Here is a 26,116-nt window from a genome sequence, read left to right on the forward strand (position 1 = left end):
ATCCATGGAAAATTTCTCCCCTTGGCTGGGTATCTTCTCGCTCAGCTCTCTCTATGGTGGCTTCTAATTTGGACTCAAGAGAGGTAATCATGATTACTAATGTCTATGCACCTATTGATTTTGTGGGAAAGGAGGAACTTTGGAGGCATATTTAGTATGTTAGAAATTGTCACCCTTTTCATCATTGGGTGCTAGCAGGAGACCTCAATTCAGCTTTAAGTTTCGAAGAGAAGCAAAGTGGTTTGACTAGATTGGGGCCTTCTTCTTCTCTTCTTCATCAGTACATAGCGCTTTTGTAACTCTCAGATGTTAAGCCTTCTAATGGTCTCTATAGTTGGAATAATCAAAGGACTGGGGATGATGTTATTTCAGAATGTCTAGAAAAATTTCTTGTTTCTTATTTTTGGGTTAGTGGCACCATTACTCTCTCTATAGAAATTCTGGACTAGAGGGGTTCTAATCATTTGCCAATCAAATTTTCTACTATTGGGGCTTTCATTCTAAAGAATCCACCTTTTAAGTTCTAGTTGATGTGGCTTCATGAATCCTCTCTTTGTGATCTTGTATTATGTTGGTGGAGAGATGGCGATGCTGCATATGGTACTACTATGTTTTCCTTTTCTAAAAGACTTCAATATGTTAAAAGGCAGCTCAGGATATGGAATAGACAATGTTTTGGGAACCTTCACTCTATGAAGAGGCTTTCTAAGGAAGATCTTGATGTCATAACCAGGCAGATTAGAGATCAAGGTTTCTTGGAGGATCTTGGAAGGTCTGAATCCCTAGCTTCTAGAGTTCTAGAAGAATGAGAACTTTGAGACAAAAATTTTTGGAAGCAAAAGGCTAGAGTTGATTGGCTCCAAGAAGGTGATAGGAACACTACTTTTTTCCATAAAACTATGCAATCTCGCCAAAATTAGAGCAATATCTCTTCATTGGTTAATTCTCAAGGTATCCAACTGACTTCCTTGCTAGCTTTGTTCCAAGAGGTTACTCGATATTTTTCTACCATCTTCTCTGAGGAATCTCCTCCTACTAATCATGAAGAAAATATTATTTTGTCTTGTATTCATTCTCTTATTACCCAGGAAATGAATGATTATCTCATGTGACTGATCTCTTTGGAAGGGTTAGAGGAGTGGTCTTTGGAATGCCTAAGGGAAAGGCAACTGGTCCTAATGGTTATCCAATTGAATTCCTTTACGAATTTTGGGACATCATTAATCATGATTTGTTGGATGTGGTTAAGCAATCCTATTCTAGCAAGCAGATGCTTCGAGCATTGAATTCTACTTTCCTAAATCTTATTCCAAAAAGAGAGGGGGCTAATCAACAGGAGCCTCCCCATTATTATCTCAAAGGAACAAGGTGGTTTTGTTGCTAGAAGAAATTTTTTTGATGGGGTGGTTATTGCTACTGAGGCTATTCACTCTATGACTAGTTCAAGGGAGTGATCTATGTTTGCCAAGCTGGATATGGCTAAGGCCTATGATAGAGTTAAAAGGAGTTTCCCAAGGAATATTCTTCTTACCTTTGGCTTTAGCTCTGACTAGGTGAGTTGGACTACGAGTTGTGTTACTTCTGCCTCTTTTTTCAGTTCTCCTCAATGGTCAACCTTCCTAGCTATTTGATGCCTCTAGAGGTCTCTGCCAGTGTTATCCTCTCTCCCCTTATCTTTTCATCATCATGTCTAATGGATTGGGCAGATTCATTAAGTATCAAGTGTCCCAGAATTCTATTCAGGGGTGGTGGTAGGGTAACAGTTTACCTACTCTTTCTCGCCTTCAATTGTTTGATGATTCTACTCTTGCAAGTCTTGTTAGGATCAAGGAAGTTGAAGCCTTTTGACATACTTTGGATATTTATTTGGTAGATTCAAGCCAAAAATTTAATGAGTACAATTCTTCCATTTACTTTTTTAACACTCCTGATTCTATTCAACAAAGGATTGTTGATATCTTATGATTTCAGATTGGGTCACTTTCTTTGACTTATCTTTGCATCCCTATTGTTTTTTTTAGGTAGCCATGACTCTTCTTAAAAAATTTGATTATCAAGCTTTAGGAAAAGCTAAATCATTGGACTCATAGATGGCTTTCTACTACTACTTTGGTTACTCTTCTTTAATTTTTTATTCAACCTCTTCCTGCTTATAAAAGCATGGTTTAGGCTACTCTTGTTTACTTTCCCAAGGAGTTTGATGCTCTTTCTCAAAAATTCCTTTGGAGTGGTAATTTTGGTAGCACTAAATAGATTTTGATTAGTTGGGAGACTATTTGTAGGCCTAAAAAGGAGGGTGGTCTTGGTCTTCGATCAGCTCTCTTGAGTAGTCAAGCATTGGTTGCTAAGCTTTATTGGCGATGGTACTCTAGAAAACATCAAATTTGGGCTCGTATTATCACCCATAAATATTTTAGAGGTGTTGATCCTTTCTTTTTTTATGCACTTCCTCTTGAAGGTCGTGACTCTATGCTCTAGCATACTCTAAAGACTGGTGCTCTGTTAGTCAAGACAGGTATTTTCTAGCTATGTAAGGGAGGATCTAGGGCTTTGTTTTGGTCTAATGCTTGGGATGGATTCCCATCCATATTATCCATGTACCCTCATCTTTAGACTCTTTGTGATTATTTTCATGTTGCTGGATGGGGTAAAGTGGCTCATTACAAGACTCCTTACCAATTGGGACATGTTGTTGGTTACAAATGGAAGCACTCTTCTAATTGGCCTCCTGGAGGCACAGAGGTGGATCATAAGGAGCTTTCTCAAATTTTTGCCTCTAGGTAGTGTTCCTCTCTGCTAGGACCAAATGTTTTGGCTTGGGGAGGTACCTTTTCTGGTAAATATCATGTCTCTTTTGGGTATCAAGAGATAACCAGACAATTCTTTGGGGATGTTGAGGTCCCTTGGTGGAAGCAAGTTTGGAGTAAATTTTCTTGGTCCAAGTGCAATTTTTTCATGTGGCTAGTGGCTCACAACCACTATCTTACATGGGATAATCTTTGTAATTATGGATTTATGGACCCCTCTTATTGTGTTTTGTGTGGTAATGGTGAGGACTATGTCTCCCATCTATTCTTCCATTGCTACTATTCTACTCAATTATGAAACCTTTGGTAGATTTCTTTGGGTTGCTCTTGTAGGAATACATTCTCGTTGCCTAAGTTTTGGGCATGCTTGGATAGTGCTCCCTCCAAGTCTTCTCCTCTACATGTTGCTTGGATTGCTAGCCCATCTTTCATTCTTTAGCATATCTGGTTGGAGAGGAATTGTCAAATCTTCCAAGATGTTTAGATTGGTGTTATGCATCTTTGGTGGAAGATCTCACATTCTCTTCAGGAAACTATTCAAGTCAAGTGTGCGCTAGATGGGGGTATGGATCCAGCTGATCTTGCTATATGCAATTGCCTCGACTTTCATCTTTGAGATGGAGTTGCAGCTCAATGGTATCAAAGAGTGCCCAAACATCCTTGGCAATAAGGGAAAGGATAGGTGAATCAGGAGGGGCATTGGACGACTCCTCCTCATGGAAAATTGAAAACTAACACTGATGGCTCTTCCCGAGGGAATCCAGGCCCTACTAGTATTGGGGGAGTGGCTCGTTGTAGTTCTGGTGAAGTTAAATTCTTTTTCTCAGTGCATAAGGGTGGCCATACTAATAATCACATGGAGGCTTAGGCCATTTTATATGCTATGGACCAGTGTTGTTTGCGGGGATGGTGCAAGATTATCTGAGTCTGACTCCCATGTGGTGGTGAACATACTTTCCTCATAGGACCTTGAGGATGTTAGTTGGTAGCTGGCCATTTTTGTTAATCAAACTCTTCTCTTTTGTACCTCTCTTGACTTCATTAGGTTTACTTACATTCATCATGAATAGAACAAAATTGCTAATTGTTTGGCCAAATGGGCTTCTAGTCATGCTCTAGGCTAGAATACTATGAAAAGGGAGAAACTTCCCCTTGATCTATTACAAGAATTTGATGAAGTTTTTGCTTAGGATAGAGCTCCTTATTGAGCTCACCTTTTTGTAATCCTTTTTGTTTTAATAAATTTTTACCCCTTTTTTTCATCATACGATTGGTGGAATCCCAATCTATATTTTAAAGTATCAATTTATTCAAATTCAAGACAATTATTTTATATCATTGGTGAGTTAGGATTCAAATTATATGGTATTGAGTTGGATATTTAATAAAAAATTAAAAAATTGATAAAGAAATTTGATGTGGAAACAAGAGTTTAATTTTGGTTGTGTTTGGAAAGGAAGAAATCGATTGCCCAAGTATAAATTGGGCTTTAATAACCTCAAATCATAAAGCATAGTATCAAGTTTATTAACAAGATTAATATGAACTATTTTGAGAAATTTACCATGGTTTGAATCGATTCCAAGAGTCCAATCTCTATAAGTTATAATCAATATCTTTGAATAGCGAATTCTAATTTGCAAAACGCAGTATTAGTTTAAGTATACCATGGTAGTAAGTAATCTTTTCTAAATTGATTGAGTTTGGAATTGGTTCTTAAAAAATGGTTTTAATTTTTTACTTGTAGAATGATTTGAACATCGAACTTATATTGCATGGAAACAGAGATTCTGAATATGTGGAGATATCAGTAAGAGTGGATACATTTGTTAGTTCCTGCCTATAAGATAGTGAACTAATGTTTTTGTTTGACTTTTTTCAAAAAAAAATTTAGAAAGTAAGCATATTGCAAAAGTTTTAGGCTATATATTTTTAATTCATTTATAAAAACTATTTTTTTTTTTCTAATTGGTGGAAGTCTATTTTCCTAGCTTTTATTGTTTTTACCAAGTATTAAAATAAACGAGAGAGAGAGAGAGAGAGAGAGAGAGAGAGAGAGAGAGAGAGAGAGAGAGAGAGAGAGAGAGAGAGAGAGAGAGAGAGAGAGAGAGAGATGAGATAAGAAATGGATTGATGCATATTTAATGAGAAAAGTTACGAAAAGACAATTATAAACATGTTGGGAATTAGAAAGGACAACTTTTTTAGGTGGCATTAATGTTCTGATGAGAAATGTCTCTGTAGAAGGTTATACAGACAATTGTAATTTCAACATAGAATATAGGATCATGATTGGTTTTTTATATACCAATAATTATGGATGGACATCTGCTAGTTGAGTCTAATTTTTTATTACCTCGCTAGTTGATTCTAATTTTTAATTACTCTTGAGTATAGTAATATGTGAATTTTTTTGACTGGTTCATATACAAAGAAAAACATGTAAATCATGATTGGTTGTTTGGGAATATGATTTATTTCTAATCTTAATAGAGTAAAAATAAAGTTATTATATATTCAATGGTTGAATGGATGACTTAGTGTTTGAAAATGAAAATATGGGCTTCTTTGGTTATTATCATTTTATTTACATTGAAAGGGATGAACATGTTTTGAGTTGCATTTACTATTTATAATATATATAAACAATTTTCATTTTTTATTCAATATTAAATGTATTTTTCTTTATTTATTTAAGATTGAAAATTTATTAGTTAAAGGTTATAATTATGTCTTAATTTTAATTTTTTTGATAAATATGCAAGCTCAAATTTTTCATAAGTATATTTAAATAAGTTAAATTTGTGAGATTGAAATTTTTTTCCTCCAATTGGATAATCTAACTAGATCTCCATCATTAAAATTTAAAATCATGTTGTAACATCGGTCTAAATAGACGTTTTATTTTCTAATTTTACCATAATATAAGATGGTGACAAACAACATGTCTAGAGTGTTGATTAGATTCAAAAATTTGAAGTACAAGGACTTTTACTCTTGCAATGGACAACTTGTAGATAAAAAAATTTAAACTGAAATATAAATTTTCAAACAACTATCAAATTAACTAATTTTTTTTCTAATTTAAAATGTATATTTACCTTAAGATTCATAAAGTGGATATTAATGAGATTAATGCAACACTTTCACTGCTTATTATAGGGATTTGCACAATAAGTTTAATGCTTTCCCCACATCAACTCCAGTGATACAAAGATGTAGGAAATGAATTTGTATACTTAAACATTAGTACAATCAATTTTCTTGCACAAATGAATACATAATTTCTGTTGTTGTGCATTAATACAAGAATTGTTCTCCACTGAATTATAAAAAACACTACAAACTTGTATCTAAAACTAATCCATTTACAACCATGACACACTAGAACACATTCTATCTCACACATAAACATTCCAAAATCATTTCCTTTCTAAACACATGCTGACAACTACAATCCCCACCGTGACTCATGACTCCTACTCACAAAGAGCTCTTGTTTTATTAGCTTTTGATAGAACAAATGAATTCTAAAGTTCAATAAAATGATGTTCTAATTTTCAAATGGAAAGTTCTAGGGAGTACGTAGAGATATGAAGTTGCTTCTAATTGATAATTATTTCTTAGTATTTTTTTTCCCTTTGTGAGAGAAGAATTCAATGTGCCTTTCTTTTATAGTGAAATGCAGGAATGATACAGATTGGTTTTGCGCTTTAACACTTATATACAAATTAATTTTTATAAATTAATTAGTTATTATTAATATTTCAAAAGTATTATTTTATAGTTTTATTATACTTAAAATTATATTATGCAATATAACCTTTATTTATATCTAAATTTTTGACTTGAAAGTAAACCCTAAACATCACTACTATATGCTTAATGCTAAAAACTAACCACAAACTTGAATATAAGATTTAAATGTTGGAAAACTATTTTTTACTTTTATATTAAAAAAAGTCCTAAAATTATTTATTTTGAATCATTGAAAAAATAAGAGCATAAAATCATTAAGATAATTATGAAAATGAAACTAAAATGATCTTTACAAATTTAGAAAAAGTAATTATAATTTGAAATATTTTTTAAAGACATAAATTCTAGACTATCTTTTATGAGTGATATTGTACTCTTTGCATGTTAATTAATAATAAATGTTTTATGAGTGATAATTAACTTTTTTGTATTTTAATTTATAGAAAGAACTGAATTATATTTTTGAAAGATAATATCAAAGTTTGGAAGAGGTATCTAAAACAATTTTGAGAGAAGTATTTTTTAATGTATAGTAAGGTAAACTTGTATATCTATATAGTAAAAAATATTTAGTTTTAAATTATTATGGGAGATTATTTTAATATAATTAGAGTGACCAGTGACACACTTTTTCTTTCAATTGGGCTCTATTTCTTCACTAATGTCTCATTTCATGCACATTCACATAGTTTTTATTATGATCCCTACATTGTTTGCATCATTCCTAAAAATTCAAATCATATTTTATCATTAATGTTCATTCAAATTATTGATCCTCATACCCTACATTCCCTATGTAAGTGTAAGTGACTAGTGACACAATTTTTCTTTCAATTGGGCTCTATTTCTTTACTAATGTTTATTCTCATGCACATTCACACAAATTTTACTATCATCCCTATGTTGTTTGCATCATTCCTAAAAATCCAAATCATATTTTATGATTAATGTTCATTCAAATTATTCATCCTCATACCCTACATTCCCTATATAAGTGTTTGTTGTATGTGCAAAATAAATTATCCCCGCTCCATTTATATTTATTCTCATTTTTAATTCTTCATATTTTTTCCATCTATTTTTACTTATCAAGTTTTTCATTTCCTTCTGATTCATCTAGAGATTTAATCTAGTTCTCAAATGTAAAAAATGAACCAATTCTTACCCTTTCCTCAGCCATTGGAAGTGGATTTGGTATACATTTACAAAAGTATGGGGAGAAAGAATGTGAGAAGTATATATGGTTTAAATAAAATTTTAGTGAATAACAATAAAAAATTACTTAGATAGGAAAATTAGAAAGAGGGAGCTTGAAATAAAAATTTGGATAGGTAATTAGAAAGTTATACAAAGAGATAGGGATAGGGAGAGAGGGAGATAAACGAGAGATAAGTAAGAGTGAAATAACTCAATATACATAGAGGAAAAGGTATGGATATAGAACAATTTTGAGTGAAAGGGGAAGAGATAAACTAGAGTAGGAATAAAGATAAAGAAATAAGGACATTGAGATACATAATGATATCTATAGCAAGAGGTAATGGAAAGAGTGGGAGGGAGATAAGAAGATATAAACATATACAAAAATATAGAGTAGTAGACATGGAGTGGATGAAAGAGATGTTGAGATATAGATAGAGATGGAGATAGTAAAGAGAGAAATAGGGAGAGGGAGAGAAATGGGAGAAATAGTGGTAGAAAATAGGAGAGATAGATATAGTGGGAATGATAGAGAGTAAAAAGAAAGATGTAAGAAGAGGTAAGATGATAGAATAAAATCAAATTATGTCACTTTTCAAAAACCAATATCAAACCCAATAAAACCATCCTTAATGTATAGGATTAAATAAATAATAGATGTTAACCTTGAATCTAATATTTGATTTTGACCTTTAACTAGTTACAAATCATCAAACAAACAATAAACTAAATTAAACCCTAGATCTAAACAAATTATATAGTAATTGTTACCCTAAGAGATAGGAAGATTGCAAAGAGGTAGATAAAGTGGCAAAGGTAGTTATAGGGAGAAATAAATGTAGTATATGTGTGTTCATGTGAGTGAGAGATAGAGAAGGTAGAGGATATAGAGAGATATTATAGAGAAGCAGTAGAGATATGTAGAAAAAGATAATGAGAATGAAACATGATAAAAATATAATTGTATATGAAGTGATATATAGAGATAGGGGGTAAGTACATGTATATATAGATAGACTATAGAATGGAAAAAGAGAGAGAGACATAGGTATAGAAACCTGTTGATATTATATAATTAGAGATGAGGATATATATTTGGGAGAGAGAGACATAAAATGTGCATATGTGTGTATGATAGAGAGAAATAATCAGAGAGATAGAGAAGATATGATGAGACAAATATAGAGAGATACCTCATGGCCAATATTTGAAAATAAAATGTGTTAGGTATATGTTAGGGTAAAAGCACAAACCTGTGTCACCCTTTTGTAAAGGAAAAGGCTAACAAAAGTATAATTGTTCACATTCAATTACATAAAACTGATATTATTATTAAGAATTTGAAATTGAAGTAAACTAATGAAACATGTAGAAATGGATGAATTTAATATTATAATTTTTAATAATTACTTGGAATAATAATTAATATATTTTCCTAATTTTTATAGGTAGTTTTTTTAGTTTTTGAAAAACACTAAAAATTAGGGGTCTAGTTCCCACCACAAAATTATATGGAAATAAACAGGCATTTCCCTTTGATCTCTAACTATGTGATAGATAACATATATAGCTAGAACAATAAAAAATAAAAAATTTATGTAGACCTATATTTTCTCTTTTGTAATGATTCAAAATTGAAGTCATTTGAAATCGATAGTTTTAATCTCCCATCACATTTTTCAAAACAACTCTATTCTAACCAAGAGAAAAATTATATATTCTTGAAAAGCACTCTCTCCTCTACAATGACATATAATTTTTAAATTTTTTTGATATGATCTTTTTTTTTTTCTCTCTCAAAATTAACATCTTTTCGAGTGTTAAAATATGTGCTTGTAGAATTTTTAAATTACAATATACTATATCTAATTTAAACACTATAAAATCTATATGAGAATATTCTAGACTTTGAGATTTATTAAATAATGTTTATATGTTATTAAAAAGGTATCATAAAAAATAGGAGTTATTGAAATGTCAGTTTTCTGAAATAATTTTATTTCTTTATTAATTGGATACAAACTAGTATAAGACATGCATTTATTAGACATTTCCAATTGGAAAAGCGTGAGACCATATATAACTTAGCTAGAATTAATTTATCTGGATCATATGTTTGAACCAAATTGATTTCTAGATAGAAATACTCAAATTAGGTCATTCTGATAAGTCAGCCTGAAAGGTGACACAACTTTGTACTTTTACCCATTAGTGATATCAAGGAGATTGATAGAGACAAGTATAAGAAGGTGCATAGATATTGGATGAGGGATAGTGAAATGAACAAAGATGATTAGATTAAATATAGGAAATATAGAGAGCCATGAAGTAGAGAGATAGAACAGAAACAAAAAAAGGATAGATATAAATATTCAGATAGAAAGAAACAAGTATAAGGATATACATAGAGAGAGGGGGGGAGAGGTGGAAAGAGATTGTGAACAAAATAAAGAGAAGTCAATTTTATATATATATATATATATATATATATATGTATGTATGTATAGTGGGATAAAAAAAAATAAGATTGAATTAGAAAGAGAGAGATATGAGTGAAGAGAAAGAGAGAGAGATGGAAATATGTAGGAAGAGAAAGAGAAAATGAAGTGTATCAAGAAAAATAAGTACGAGGATAGGGAGAAAGTGAAGGAAGAAGATATAGAGAGAATGGGAAGGAGATTGAGAAAATGAATAGAGAGATATAAATAGATGGGTAGACAAAAATGAATTGGAGATGTGAAAAGAGTTATAAGAGTTGGAGGTATTAGGTAGAGGAAAAGCTTAGGATGGAGATATATCAATAGACATAGAGGGAGAGATATGGATATAGAGTGATTTGAGGGAAAGGAAAATATATAAATAGTAGGAATGAAGATACTTATAAATAAGGATATTGAGATAGAGAAACATATGTATAGCAAGAGGTAATGAGGGAATTGAGAGGGATATATATATACATATGTATATATATATATAGATACATACATATATACATATATATATATATATATATATATGTATATATATATGCATATATACATATATATACATGTATATACATACATGTATGTATGTATCTATATGTGTGTGTGTGTGTGTGTGTGTATGTATCTATATATATATGTGTGTGTGTGTGTATATATACATATATATTTTTATACATGTATATACATACATGCATGTACATACATGTACATGTATGTACATGCATGTACATACATGTATGTACATGCATGTACATGTACATACATGTACATGTATGTACATGCATGTACATACATGTATGTACATGCATGTACATACATGTATATACATGTATATACATACATATACATGTATATACATACATATATGTATATATATACATGTATATAAATGTATATATATACATGTATATGTATGTATATACATATATATATATATATGTATGTATGTATATATACATATATATATAGATACATACATATATATAGATACATACATATATATGTATATATATAGATACATACATACATATATTCATACATATATATGTATGTATGTATAGATATGTATGTATGTATGTATGTGTATATATATATACATATATATATACACATACATGCATATATATAGATACATACATACATAAATACATATATATACATACATACATATATATCTATACATACATATATATCTATACATATATATATATACATACATATATATATATATATACATACATATATATATATATATACATACATATATATATATATACATACATACATACATATATATATATATATATAGATATGTATGTATGTATGTATATATATATATATGTATATATATATATATATATATATATATATATATATATATATATATATGTATATATATATATATATATATATATATATATATATATATATATATATAATTTAGTATAGGTAGAGGTAGTTGATGAGATCTAGATATTAAGATATCAATAGAGAGGGAGATACGAAGAAATAGAGAAATAATGAGAGGGGGAGAAATGGGAGAAATGGTAGTATAAAATAGGAGAGACAAATATATTGACATTACTTTGAACCTAATATTTGATTACAAATCATTAGACTAAGAATAAACTAAATTTGTAAGAATTTTCCTTAGGGCAAGATTCACCCAAGATCGTAGAACTCGAACACAAGCACAACTATAGTCCAAAAAAGGATATGATCAATTAATCAGAGTATGTCCTCATACATTGCTATCTATTGTATGTACAAACACACTAGGAGTGCCTATATATAAAGGCCTTTTAAGAAGCACCTAGAATGTCTCTAGAAAGAACTAGGAAATAAGATAAGCATGACAACTAAGCACGCGTCTTATCCATCATTCTAGATGAGTGGATAAGAATGACAAGGTGTATCTCAAATGGAGATGTTGTAGACACCATGTGCATAAAAGAGGTGTGAACTCCTGTGTTATCAACATGACAACTCACAAGAGTATGCATAATCCTAGGTGGCTAAAAAATAAATAATAAAAATATGCATTAACCTAAGTCAACTTAATTAAGTGTAAATAGTAAATACTTATTTACACCGACACCCCCCCTTTAGTGCAACTTAGGGGAATGCACTTAAGTTCATAAAAACTAGTGTAAAATGCATGATGGGTCCCGCCTACTAGGCCATGTTAGGTACCCATGTACATAATGATATGCAATCTCCCATAAAGTGGAGAAAGAGGGAAAACCTCATGAGAAAAACCCTCCCCCAAAAAGAGAGATGAAAAGGGATGCATGGATGGATGGAGTAATCAAGTGACCCCCCCCCCCCCCATTATGACATACATTGAGTATATACAAGTAAGAAGAAGGAGAAGAACAAAACCTCCTAAGAGGAAAAATTCCCCCCCATAAGAAAGAAGAGGAAGAGAGACAAGGTAGTCCCCCCCCAAAAGAAGAATGTTGACCAATAAAAGCTGATCCAAGGTAAAAGCTGGTCCAGGAGAGCAGAATGACATTCCTCCCCTTCAAAAGAAACAAAGGTAGAGGTACAAGCTTGAAGATGTATGGTCACCCAGAAACCTGCTCAAGTGTTTGTAGAACCTATTCTAGAATAGTCTCCTCCACTGACAAAGAGACCTCCCCCAATTGTTGTACATAAGTATCCACAATCACGCCAACCTGTGAAGATTGATCATGTAGAGAATGGACATGAGGGTCATAGTAAGCCCTCACAAAAACTGTAGAGGGATCATCTCCATCAAAGAGAAGATGCAAATCATCAAGACTGTCTCCCAAGTTTGCAATGTGTGACTCCACAATCAAACCTACAATGTTCTCCAAGAAGTCATCAACTAAACCTGGAGCTAGAAGACAACATGTACCCTACTATGTTGGATCTTTCACTACGAAAATGTAGGAATGTGGATTGGGTTGATGTCATGACCTCTCACTGCAACTGTCAATAGAACCCCATGTGTGTCAATCTATTGAAACACTATCACTAGTATCACTATCAGTCTCCACAGTGTATGATGTGTGGAGAGGATTAGAGGATAAGTTGGGTGAACTTTCCTCAAAGTGTACATCCTTCTCCACAAAGATCTTGTGTTTCTTTCGATCCATAAGTCTATATGCCTTCATTTTGTCTTCACACCCAATGAAAGTACAAGACCTAAGTGCTAGTGCCTTGCAACCCTTGGAAGATAGGTTAGCCCATGCTAGACAATTGAAGACTTGAAAATGACTCAGAACTAGTTTTCTATCGCACCATGCCTCAAAAGGAGTCTGCCCATCTAAGGCATTATGAGGAGACTTGTTAAGTATGTGAGTGGCACTGCTAATAGCTTTGACTTCTAATGTAGGATCAAGACACTTGGATTTTATCATGCAACTTGCCATGGATTTGAGAGTCCTAATCCTTAGTGTTGCAACATCTATCTTATGTAGAATGAATGCTGGTGGATTCTAAAGATCAATTCCCTCAAGTTTGCAAAAGTCTCTAAGTCTTTGATCCATGTATTTGTTTTCATTGTCCATCTGTAGAACCTTGATGGCTTTCCTTGATTTGTGTTCAACGTGAGTTTTGAAGGCTTGAAGCTTAAAAACCACTTCATTCTTGTGATGAAGGAAGTAGACCCATGTGAATTGTGAAAAGTCCTCAACAAAAGTAAGGATGTAGCGGCCTTGGCTGACTAAAGTCACTGCAAAAGGGTCCTGCTAAAACCATGTGAACCAACTAGAGAACAACTGGTGCTCATGAAGACTTTCCTTTATCATACTTCTCCTCAAGATGCATATCCACTAAACATGATGAACATTCACCCTTAGAAAAGTTGATGTTACATAGACCTTTGACCATGTGTTCTAGGAAAAGTTATTGAAGGTAGTGGAAGGCAAGATGACCAAACCACTCATGCCATAATGTGGTTTGTGAAGTAGAGTGTGTCAACAAGGCTTGAGAAGGAAAATTAGGCACAAAATGGGAGAAGGAATAAAGCCTCTTGTCATGATTGACTTTTCCCACTACAACCAATGAATAATCTCGAAGACTGCACACCATCATTGAATTTGGAAGGAACTCAACTTTGTGACCATCTCTAGGGTGAGTTATTTGGTAAACTAAGAGAAGATTTGAACTAAGGTTTGGAACATAGAGAAAATTGTTGAATTCCCCATTTTCCATTTTGACATGTCCTTTTCCTTCAACTTCCATTTTAGTATCATCTCCTAGGAAGATGTACGATACCTATGACTACTTTGATGAAGAAAATTCTCCCTTTGAAGAACCCATATGATAGGAGGCACCTGATTCAAGTATCCATTCCATAGAAGAACTTGAGTTGGCCATAAGTTCTTGCCCTTTTCCCATTGAAGTGGGTGGAGTTGAATCCTTGGAAGTACCTCGCACTTGAATCTTGTTCTTCCTGAGTAGATTTTCTAACTCATCGGTTCTTTTAATCTTGCAATTATGCTCGTCATGATTTGGATTTTTTGCAATATGCACAAAAAGGTTTTTCCTTCTTGTCACTGATTTCCTTCTTGTTGGAAGAAGAACCGCCTTGTTGTGAAGAGGATTGTTGTATCTCAAACTGTGATTTCTACTTCCACTACTTCTTCTTCTTCTTGCTAGAACTTTTCCCTCCTTGACTTGATTGGTGCTCATCACTAACCACCAAGGCTTTGGTCTTTGATGTTGTGAGAAGTCCTAAATCCATCAAGTGAGTTTGTTCAACAATCAAAATCTCTACAAAAGCATCAAAATTAGGCTTCTAGTAAGCACTTCCCATGGTCAACCTATGAGTATTGAAATTGAAACAAATGAAGCATACTTTGAAGGTAGCCTCTTCAGGATGTGATGAATCAAATTTTCATCCTTCATGGGATTTCCATAGTCTTTAAGTAGTTCCCTATACTCATTTTCTTTAGTGATGTAATCCTAAATTATGTCAAAGTTCTTTGGATCTAGTAGAAGTAGATCATCCTCAATCTGAAATCCCTTTTCTTCATCCACCTTATCATACAATGCTGCAAGTTTATCCCAAGCTAGTTTGGATTCCGTACAACTGGCAATGTGAAGGAAGAGATCTCTATGTACACAATTTCTGATAACTCCTAAAGCCTAACGGTCTTGTGTTTGCCAATTAATTAATGAGTTCTTTAGCATTAGTGGGTTTGGGAATTGTACCATCAACATAAAGACTATAACCTTTTTCCATTAATCTACTCTATGCAATATCTTTCCATGTAGAATAATTGCGTGAAGTTAGAGGTGGACATTTAGGTGAACCCATGATGCAAAAAATAAAAGAGCACACAAGAGAGACACAAAAACACAATAAACACCCCCCCTTTTCACTCAATCAAAAGAACCCCCCCCCAAGAAAGATGCTTTGGCACTTTATATGTAGTGCGTGTATAATGGGCCATTTGTCAAAATGAATGAAGTAGACTTTTGATTTTACCTATTACAACTGCCTCTTGAGGCCTAAATTTGGAACTAAGCATTGTAGCTCAGATATACAACAATTTTAAAAAGAAATGAAAGCAATGCAATGCAAAAAAGGCCCTAGTTCTGAAAGTGATATTTTTGTCCATACAACCATAGAATCTAACTATAGATCTAGAAAGTAGACAAAATATTAGGCACTTTCAAAAAAAAAAAAACCTGTTTTTTAGTCCAAATGAGCCCATACAGAGCATTTCAAGTTGCAAAATGTAGGATTGGATAGGTATAGTCACCAAATGACGCAATTTCTAACAAATCCTTGCACCAAAACTAGAAAAGAACACCACCGCTAGAAATTTTAGGAAATCCTACCCAAAATCAAAAGAATTGCACCTGATTTGGAGTCTGAATGTATGAGTTATGGCCTCGCAAAATTAGGCTACCAAATCAAAACTACATCTGAAGAGTGGTCTGGAAGGAAAACTACGTGCTTAAATTTGACGGTCAAATGGCTATCACAACAATTATAAAATCTTTGGTTTTAACAATCAAATGGCTATCAATATAACCTCGTAAAATGATGACATTAGCAAAAAAAGTCATTAGGTTGACATGGCAGCTAACTGGATGTACAACTATACAAAAAATAATGTGGTATTGTACGGTCAAGCCAACTAAGAGCCTAACATGGAAAATATACTCGTTGCTAATATGGATTAGCTAAGTCACTAGTGATTAGACATATGGCAGATGAGTTGGCAAGCGACTACGTCAACCTGCTGACATGTACTGGGTTGTGAGTATAGTCTACATGGAAAACTTCAAACAAGCCACTTGGCACAAGGTTCTGCAGTTGCCTCCAGTTGTGCCACATGTCTGGCATTTGTCAAATGGCGTGGGAAAATGGTGAGCTGCCATGTGGGCTGATTTTATCCTACTATTGGGATGTCTGAAACATTGGCCACCAATGGGTATTTAATTGTTGTTGCCACTAGAAAGCTAGGGTTTAATCCTACATCGCTTGTGGGATTCACCTCATCATAAGTTAAAAAACAAGGCCCATAAAGTTAAACACAAAACACAGCTATCAAAAGTGGGAATGCTTGCCAGATTGTAAGCTTGGTGTTGGTAGTTGGGTGGGCCAGTGATGCCACCAGAAACTTGGTGATGCCCACTAATATAGAAAGAATATTCTCTGAAATATTCTACACAACGTTGGGGTGTCACTGCCTGGTTCTGCAAAAAAAAAATCTCTGCTAGCCTGAAGGGCAAAAAAGAATTTGAAAAAATGTAGACTTTGAAAATGCAGAGAAATAGAAAATTAACAGATTCGAAAATCAATCAAATAGATCTGCAAATGACCATACCTGAGTTGCAAATCGAGGCCTCCGAGTGCCAATTTGCAAAAAAAAAATTGCCTCATGATTGACTTTGGGCTAGAGTAGCCAAATTTATAGCCAATTTTTACCGAATCAACATTCCAGATGTAATGGCAAGGTCAGATTTGGCTCTAAACACTCCTAATGACAGTGATGCTCTGGATTTGGGCTGAGGTGATGAAGCAAGAAGATGGTCTCGAACAGCTTTATGAAGATGAATTCTCTAAGAACTTTGATACCATGTAAGAATTTTCCTTAGAGCAAGATTCACCCAAGATCATAGAACTCAAACACAAGCACAACTATAAACCAAACAAGGATATGATCAATTAATCAGAGTATGTCCTCGTACATTGCTCTCTATTGTATGTACAAACACACTAGGAGTGCATATATATAAAGGCCTCTCAAGAAGCACCTAGAATGTCTCTAGAGAGAACTGGGAGATAAGATAAGCATGAGAACTAAGCACACATCTTATCCATCATTCTAGATGAGTGGATAAGAATGACAAGGTATATCTCAAGTGGAGATGTTGTAGACATCATGTGCTTAATTGGTGTGCTAACTTCTATGTTGTAGACACCATGTGCATAAAAGAGGTGTGAACTCATGTGTTGTCAACATGACAACTCACAAGAGTACACATACTCCTAGGTGGCTAATAAATAAATAATAAAAATATGCATTAACCTAAGTAAACTTAAGTAAGTGTAAATAGTAAATACTTATTTACACCAACAAAATTAAACCCTAAATCTAAATAAACTAAGTTATAGTTGTTACCTAAGAGATAGGTAAAGAGTAAAGACATAGATAGAATGGTGAAGGTAGATATAGGGAGAAATAAATACCTGTTACATGTGTCTGTACATTAGTGAGAGGTAGAGAGGGAGTTTGATAAAGTGGAGAGATATAGAAAAAGCTAATGACAATGAAACATGATAAAATTATAATTATTTATGAAGTGTCTTATACAGATAGGGAATGAGTAGATGTACATATATTGATAGAGAGTTGGAGAGAGAGAGAGAGAGAGAGAGAGAGAGAGAGAGAGAGAGAGAGGTGGGGAGGGATTGTGTAATAAACATGAGGTAGAGATAAATTATAAACATGGGAGATAATTTATGATATGAAGAAGGGTAGAGAGTAGTCTATGTGTCTGAGAGAGAGAGAAAAGGGGGACATGTGAGAGAGAGAGAGAGAGAGAGAGAGAGAGAGAGAGAGAGAGAGATAAATAGTGAGAGTGAGGATGGGGAAATGTTCATAAATATGATTAAGACACAAAGGGTAAATAGGGTAGAGAGAGGGGTTTAATTACAAGGAACACCTCTCTAAGAGAGGGAGAGGGTGATAGTCATGAGGTACAAATAAAGACTAAATATGGGAGAGAAATGGTAAGACTAGGAAGGGGAGAGATTTTTCCATTTGTGTGTGCTTATGAGAGAGTGGGGGGAATACAATGAGATACATGAGGTAGATAGAGAAAGAGGATAATTAAGGTGAGAGATAGAGTGAGAAAAGGTTAAATAAAGAAGTGGGATGGGGAAGATATGAGCTAGAGAGATAGAATGGGGAAGGGGAGAGATGAGATAAGGTTCAAGAATAGAGTGAGACATGTGAGGTAGAAAAAGAGGTTAAGGGATGGTTAAGATAGTGAGAGTAGGTAGGGTAGAGAGTGTTAGAGGTTAATTAGTGGAAGATAGATATGATTGGGAGAGATGGAGAGAGAGAGAGAGTGGGGGAAATACAGTGAGAGACATGAGGTAGCTAGAGGAAGAGGATAATTAAGGTGAGAGATAATGTGAGAAAATATTAAATAGAGAAGTGGGATGAGGATGATATGAGCTAGAGAGATAAAATGGGGAAGGGGAGAGAGATGAGATAATGTTCAAGAATAGAGTAAGACGTGAGGTGGAAAAAGAGGCTAAGAGGTGGTTAAGATAGTGAGAGTAGGTAGGGTAGAGAGTGTTAGAGGGTATGTAGGGTAGAGAGTGTTAGAGGTTAATTAGTGGAAGATAGGTGAGAGAGAGAGAGAGAGAGAGAGAGAGAGAGAGAGAGAGAGGCCAAAATGAAAGATAATAATTAGCTAGGATAGAGTAAGGAAAATGAGGTCAAAAAAGAGGTTAAAAGGTGGTAGAGATTGTGAGAGTAGGTAGGGGGAGAATGTTAGAGGGTAGTGTGTGTGTGTGTGTGTGAGGGGGAGAGAGAGAGAGAGAGAGAGAGAGAGTATTAGGGGACTTGATAGAGATAATAGTAAGAGGATGAGATACATAAGGTAGAGAAATTGGGGAAGATGTAGTGTGAGTACATAGAAAAGAGATTCTAAGAGGTAAATTAGAGGTAGAGATATATGATAAAGAGAGAGTTAGAGAAGGTGGAAAGGGTGAGAGACACAAAATCTAGAGATAGAGTTAAATAAGTAGATGAAATGAGAAGAAGAGGGAAGCAAGAGAGTGGAAGAGAGTAATTAAGAGGAGGGAGGTGTGTGTGTGTGTGTGTGTGTCTGTGTGTCTGTGTGTCTGTGTCTGTGTCTGTGTGTGAGAGAGAGAGAGAGAGAGGATAAAATGATAAATGTAAAACTATATTGGCTCTAAAATATGACTAAACCAAATTAAATTAATATATAATACTAAATAAAAAATTAAACATAATCCTATAATAAGAATTAAGATCTAACTCTAAGAATAAATGAAATCACATCCTATATGTGGAAAAAAATGACTCTAAACACATTTGAACATTGAACCTAACTAAATTTTAGCTATAACATTATGTTCATAAGATATTACATTTTAATTACTATAATCTTAATTAAATATAATCTTTAAGAATAAAATAATTAAGATAACAAGTAGAAAAATATTAAATTAAAAGTTAATAATGACCCAATTGAAGTTTACGCCACCAATAATACAACCACTTCACTACCACGCTATATGCTAAAGCACTTTTAAGACTATTTTTCAAAATGAATAAGGAATAAAAAAAGAAGTAAAGCCTTCATAACTGTCGGCTTCACTACATATGAATATATATAAGCTAGTATATTAAGCCATCGAAACTGGCCGAGGATGTTCCCACTGCAACGGTCATTAAAAATTCATAATCATCCAGGTGAACGTGGGTTTCAACGTCGAATTGTCCAGCTAACCGTTGATTCAATCGCCAACTCTACGGCATTATTCATGATCGGCCAACACTGTCAAAGGTGGGGTTCCTTCCTTGTTTCGGCGACTCATTGGAGACATTAATAATTTTATAAGCATGAATTTCAACAAATAAAATGTGTTGTATACTATTATTACACCATCTTAAAGCCCGCCGCAGGAAAAACAGTTACAAACTGCCATTATTGTTACCAAACAGCCATAGAACGAGACACAATTTGAGCCTCTCTCTCTCACAAGTTTCCTTTTGGCTGATTTCAAAGCAAGATTCAATGGCGGACGGGGTTAATCAGGGTTGTAAACGAGTGTGTGTGACTGGAGCAACGGGATACATCGGATCATGGCTGGTCAAAAATCTGCTTGAAAGGGGCTACACCGTCAACGCAACCCTAAGAAACCCAGGTATAACTTGTTTTTTTAAGGCAAAACTATAGTCCTGATTTAAGAGTTATGTATTAAAGCGATCCAGTTGCATATGCAGAAGACAAACCAAAATCAAGACCTTTGTTGGAGCTGCCCGGGGCAGAGGAAAGGCTTAAGCTTTTTAAAGCTGATTTATGTGTAGAGGGCAGCTTTGATTCTGCTGTGGAGAGCTGCCATGGAGTTTTTCATGTGGCAGGTCCCATGGATTTTACAAAACCTAATCTGGTAAGCATGAGATCATGAAAAGACTCATAATTAACTCTTTACTCAAAATAACACTTGTGCTTGTTCCTAATGTTATCTATAGTCTTTATCTATCAAAGCATTTTTTAAGTCTTAATCTAAAATTTCTGGTATGGGTGTTGTTTAAAAGGACGGCTTTGTTGTACCTGCCGTAAATGGAGTACACAATGTTATGAAAGCCTGTCTAAGAGCTAAATCTGTTAGACGTGTAGTTTTCACTTCATCAGTTACAGCGGCTTCTCCAATGAATGACGAGGGGGACTTCACCCAAAAATGCCTTGATGAAAGTTGTTGGAGCCCAGTGCATTTCCTTAGTTCTCAGAAGGCCAAGTTAGCTTGGTATATGATATCTAAGACATTGGCAGAACAGGAAGCTCTTAAATATCATGGGCTTCATAATGACATGGAGATTGTCAGTATTTTGCCAGGTCTGGTGATTGGGCCTTGGCTTACAACTACGACTGCTTTAACATCTGCTCAAACAATACTAGCTCTGACTGGAGGTATAAAATATGTGTGTCTTCAATTGTAATTTTTGTGTCAATATATTCATGATTGTGTATGGTTCTGACGTCACTGGATTTAACAGGAAATGACGGATTTTATGAATTGCTCAAGTTTCTGGATTTCATGTTGGGATCTATACCCATTGTTCATATTGATGATATATGCAATGCCCACATATTCTTGATGGAGAATACCAATGCTCAAAATCGCTATGTTTGTGCATCCGAGTCTATGAGTCTGAGCTCTCTCGAAGATTTCGTTGCTAAACATTATGCACAGTTCAAGAATTCGAATTCTCTCAAGTAAGGAAATAATTTTAGTTTGAGCCTTGAAGGATATCTTACTCGTCTAGAGAACTTTTTAACATTTGTATTCTAATTTGTACAGGTTGGATGAAGATGATGGAGTTGAAAGATACCTACCTGTTCCATCAAAGAAATTATTGGATATGGGTTTTTCTTACCAGTATCATCTGCCCCAAGCTTTTAAGGAGACTCTGGATTGTCTCGCAATAAAAGTTGAAGTTGTATTAAATAAATAAAACATGTGAAATAGAAAAAATTTTAAAATAAGAAAAAAGTGAATTCAAAATGCTTTTAGATTACAAATAAAAATATATTTATATTATCAGCAGATATATTGTGTTGTAGCTGACTGATTTCTCAAGAAATAGAAGCTTCTAAAATCTTCTAAAGTAGAAATCGTTGGAAGAGGTTGAAAGTTGTTATATGTTGGAAAGTTCAACAGGCTGGAGCATTCAAGATCAATATTATCTTGTCTTTAAAATCAAATATTTCCAATAAGTTATTATTTTTAACATTTTATTTGTTATAACTGATTAAAGAAGTGTTGCTTTTGAAAATAAAAGTCTTATTTTTTGTTAGGATAATTAATATTGTATTAGTTGCAATTATTTTATGTACTTCACAAGTTTTATGGGTTGCAATCATTTTACAGATTCTACGTTTTCAGTTTATGTTTTGAAATGAGGATTTAAATTTCAACAAATCTAATGGAGGTTTTTATAATTAGAAGAGTAAAAGTGTTAATACATATTAAAGTTGAGTCCTATATGAAATAATGAATTCCTTCTAAATCATATAAAATAATATTCCTCTTAAAATGTAAGTAATGATTTCAATTAAAGAAAATAATCATTTATAAATAGAAATTATTATTTTCCTTAAATTAAGACGGGTAGATGTAAGGTTTAATTCACTCTCAATCAGAAACACTTAATCATGAACAATATTGTTGAAATGCAAATAAAATATAGCTTTCTCAATATTTTTGAACCTTTTTATATTCTTAACATAAACTGACATTTTAATCATAATGCATTTGTATGATTAATTTTTTCACCAACATAAATTTTAATTTATATTTTAAAATAATATTTGAAGGACTCACTTTCACAAGCAACAATATATAATCCTTAACTTTGCATTACAAAGATCATCTCACCTAAGCAAGGAGGTTTTGTTCTAAGTAGACAAACTACAAAAGGGGCACTGGTTGCCAATGAAGTGCTCCACTCTATATATTCCAACAAAGTTTCAGTATTTATTGTCAAGTTAGACATGAAGAAGGCTTGTGATAAGTTGAATTAGTATTTTTTCTTTAGAGTATTAAGAAATTTTGGCTTCTCGCATAAGTGGTGCAAATGGATCAAGGCTTGTATATAAGGACCATTTTCAAATCATTATCAATGGCATCCCTACTAGTTTATTCAAGTCTACGCAAGGTGTTGGGCAAGGGGATCCATTGCCCCCTTCATTATTCATCATTATGCTAAAGCTTTTAGCAAAATCATAACTTTTAAAAACTAACAAGGTGTTTGGATTGGAGTTTGAATTGAAGGTACATTATTTTCCTCCACTTTCTCTTTATTTATTGATGACTCTTTGTTGTTTGGATTATCACATTAGGGAAGCAAAAGAAATGAAACTAGCCTTGGATCTATACACCAGAGTTTCATGTTAGCAAATTAGTGCTTTGAAATCTAAAATCTTCCTTTTCAATACTAACAAGGTTGTGTTTCATAAAAAAAATTGCATTTTGGGATTCTCTCGAGAGGATCTTCCTTATACTTATCTTGGCATCCCATTTTTTGTGGGTTCAAATAAGACCTACTAATAGAAAGGTGTCAAAAATAGGAAAAAGTGCAAGATTTTGGCATGGAAAGCCAAATGGTTGTCTTTAATAGGTACAATTTTTCTTGTCAAAATAGTGTTATCAATCATTCCAAAGAATTGTATTTCAATACTTAAGGCCCCATTAATCATTATTAAATAGATTGAAAAGATGGTTAAGGAGTTCATATGGAAAGGTAACTTATGAGAAGAAAAAAATACCTCTTGACTCACTAGCCAACATGTCTTATTGTAAGGGTTCTAGTAGGCTTGGTTTATTGGACATGGAAGCAAGGAACATGGGTTTTAGATGGAAACTCATTTGGAAAATGTATAATAACCCTTATGAAATATGGTGCCAAATTATGCAAGCTAAATACCTAGATTCTCAAGATATGATGAGGATTAATATAATATATTATCCTATGTTAGATTCTGTAGTATGGGACTTCATTATTGCATCTAGAGAATTAATAACAAATTATGTGACTTGGGAAGTCAACAATGGAGAAAAGGAAAAAATTTGGAACAAATTAGTGAATGGTCTACCCCCCATGAGTCAATGTGCAATACTGAAAGAAACTTCCCAGGTTTTCAAAGTTTGTTGGGGGATCTACCTAGTGGATTATATAAGTGTTGTAGATGTCATATTGGGGGGAATCAATAAGGAAAAGTCTTGCATCCTTGCCTTTATCCCAAAACATGAAGTAGTTATGGGTTGCAAATATGTCAGAGAGAAATTTGTTATAATCAAATAATTAGGATAAAATCATTTGAGCCCTCTCAAACAATAGGTTGTACTCCATCAAATTGGGATATGCAACTCATCAATAAATGAGTACAAGATCAAAAAATATAAAGCCTTCACTTTTTGTTGGAATAGTGCCATGCTTCCAAAAGCAAGATGTTTTGCATGGCTCACCTTAATGAAAACAAATTTAAGTTCTACTGAGTGTCTTCATAAACTCAATATTGCACAACCCTTCAAGTGTGTTCTATATCAAGACCATTCTGAATATGTAGACCTTCTTCTTCTTTAGTGCACTTTTGCACATGCTTGTAGGGTTGTAATCACTGGAAGGCTTAACTTGAAATTTCCTTTTCCTAATAAATTATGGGATATACGTTCCATTTCTTGCCAATAAATTATCAGAGTTAATTTTTTGCATGTATATAGAAATGTATACCAGCTACCATCATCTAGTCTATTTGGTAGGGACATAATAAATGTATTTTTAGGAATACTGACTCTTGTCTTGAGATTTTCATGGAGAGTATTATTATGGCTATTTCATAATTGGTAAATATCTATATTCTTACTTTCTTCTTCCAGGTTTATTGCGAGGTGGTTAAGGTGGATGTTGTTAAGGTGGCGTAGGATTTTTTTGGGCCCAAGAATCTTTTGAAAGAGCTCAACACAACCTTTTTGGTTGTTATTTCCAAAATCCTTGGGGCAGATTCTATGGACAATTCTAGCCCGTAAGTCTCTATAATTCATTCTACAAGATCATTTTGAAAGTTTTGATTACCAAAATCCTTAAAGTTCTTCCTATGATCATTTCTCAGCAACATATAGGCTTTGTCCCTCACAAACAGATCCTAGATTCTATTATGATGGTTCATGAAGTCATTTATTCACTAAAGGTTGGGAAGAGGGAGAGCCTCCTTCTCAAGTTGGATATCTCCAAAGCCTATGACTCGATGGACTAGACTTTTCTCAGATCTGTTCTCCAGGCTTTTGGTTTTGGCCATGAGGCTTGTAAACTCATCTCTCAACTTGTTTCTACTTCTTCACTTGCTATCATGATTAATGGGGCCCCTTCTAATTTCTTCAAACCATTGAGAGGTTTAAGGTAGGGGGAACCCTTTTCTCCCATCCTATTCATTATCATGGTAGAGTGTATAAGAAGATTGATTCAAAGGAAAAAGCAAGAAATGATTTTGAGAGGAATTAAGCCTTCTTCAAGGCATGTTTCTTTCACTCAACAATAGTTTGCGGATGATACCATTATGGGAGGAGAAGCTTTGATTCAGGAGGCTACAGTAGTGAAGAGGTTACTAGAATTGTATACTAGGGGAACAACCTAGCTAATTAACTGGATAAAAAGCTCAATTTTCTTTATCAACACCCCTACTGATAGACAAAGGAAGATTATTGGTACTCTTGGGTATGGAGTGAGAAACCTACCTTCTTGATATCTTGAACTTCCATTGGGGACTAAGCTACCAAACTCTTTTTGGTATGGGATTGTTGATAAGTTTAGTAAGAAGCTAGCAGGTTGGAAAGGTACCACCCTCAGCCAAGCTGGTAAATGTCTTCTGGTGAAGTCCACTCTTCAAAATCTTCCAATGTATGCCTTGAGTCTCTTTGGGATCCCAATTAAATATGCCAACTGATAAATTGGAAAAAATCTAGAGAGATTTTATGTGGTTTGGTCTAGAGGAACATAGAATATATCCTCTTGTGGCCTAGGATAATGTATGTCTTCCCAAGTGTTATGGAGGTATAGGAATCAGAAAATCTAGGCATCTTAATAATGCTCTTCTAGCAAAGCAAGTATGGAG

The 26,116-nt window shown here is 33.6% G+C and overlaps 1 protein-coding gene across 1 annotated transcript; it reads left to right on the forward strand.

The window, feature by feature from the left end:
- Positions 1-20,518: 20,518 nt before the first annotated feature.
- Positions 20,519-21,960, forward strand: LOC149568481 (dihydroflavonol 4-reductase-like). The gene is made up of 5 exons (XM_089817568.1): positions 20,519-20,648; positions 20,728-20,894; positions 21,043-21,415; positions 21,502-21,721; positions 21,807-21,960. The coding sequence occupies exons 1-5, from the start codon at positions 20,519-20,521 to the stop codon at positions 21,958-21,960; spliced, it is 1,044 nt and encodes a 347-aa protein (XP_089673694.1).
- The last annotated feature ends 4,156 nt before the right edge of the window (positions 21,961-26,116 follow it).

The sequence above is a fragment of the Cupressus sempervirens genome, chromosome 3, assembly GCF_028749045.1.
Source record: "Cupressus sempervirens isolate cs-2001-9-10 chromosome 3, ASM2874904v1, whole genome shotgun sequence".
Lineage (NCBI taxonomy): Eukaryota > Viridiplantae > Streptophyta > Pinopsida > Cupressales > Cupressaceae > Cupressus > Cupressus sempervirens.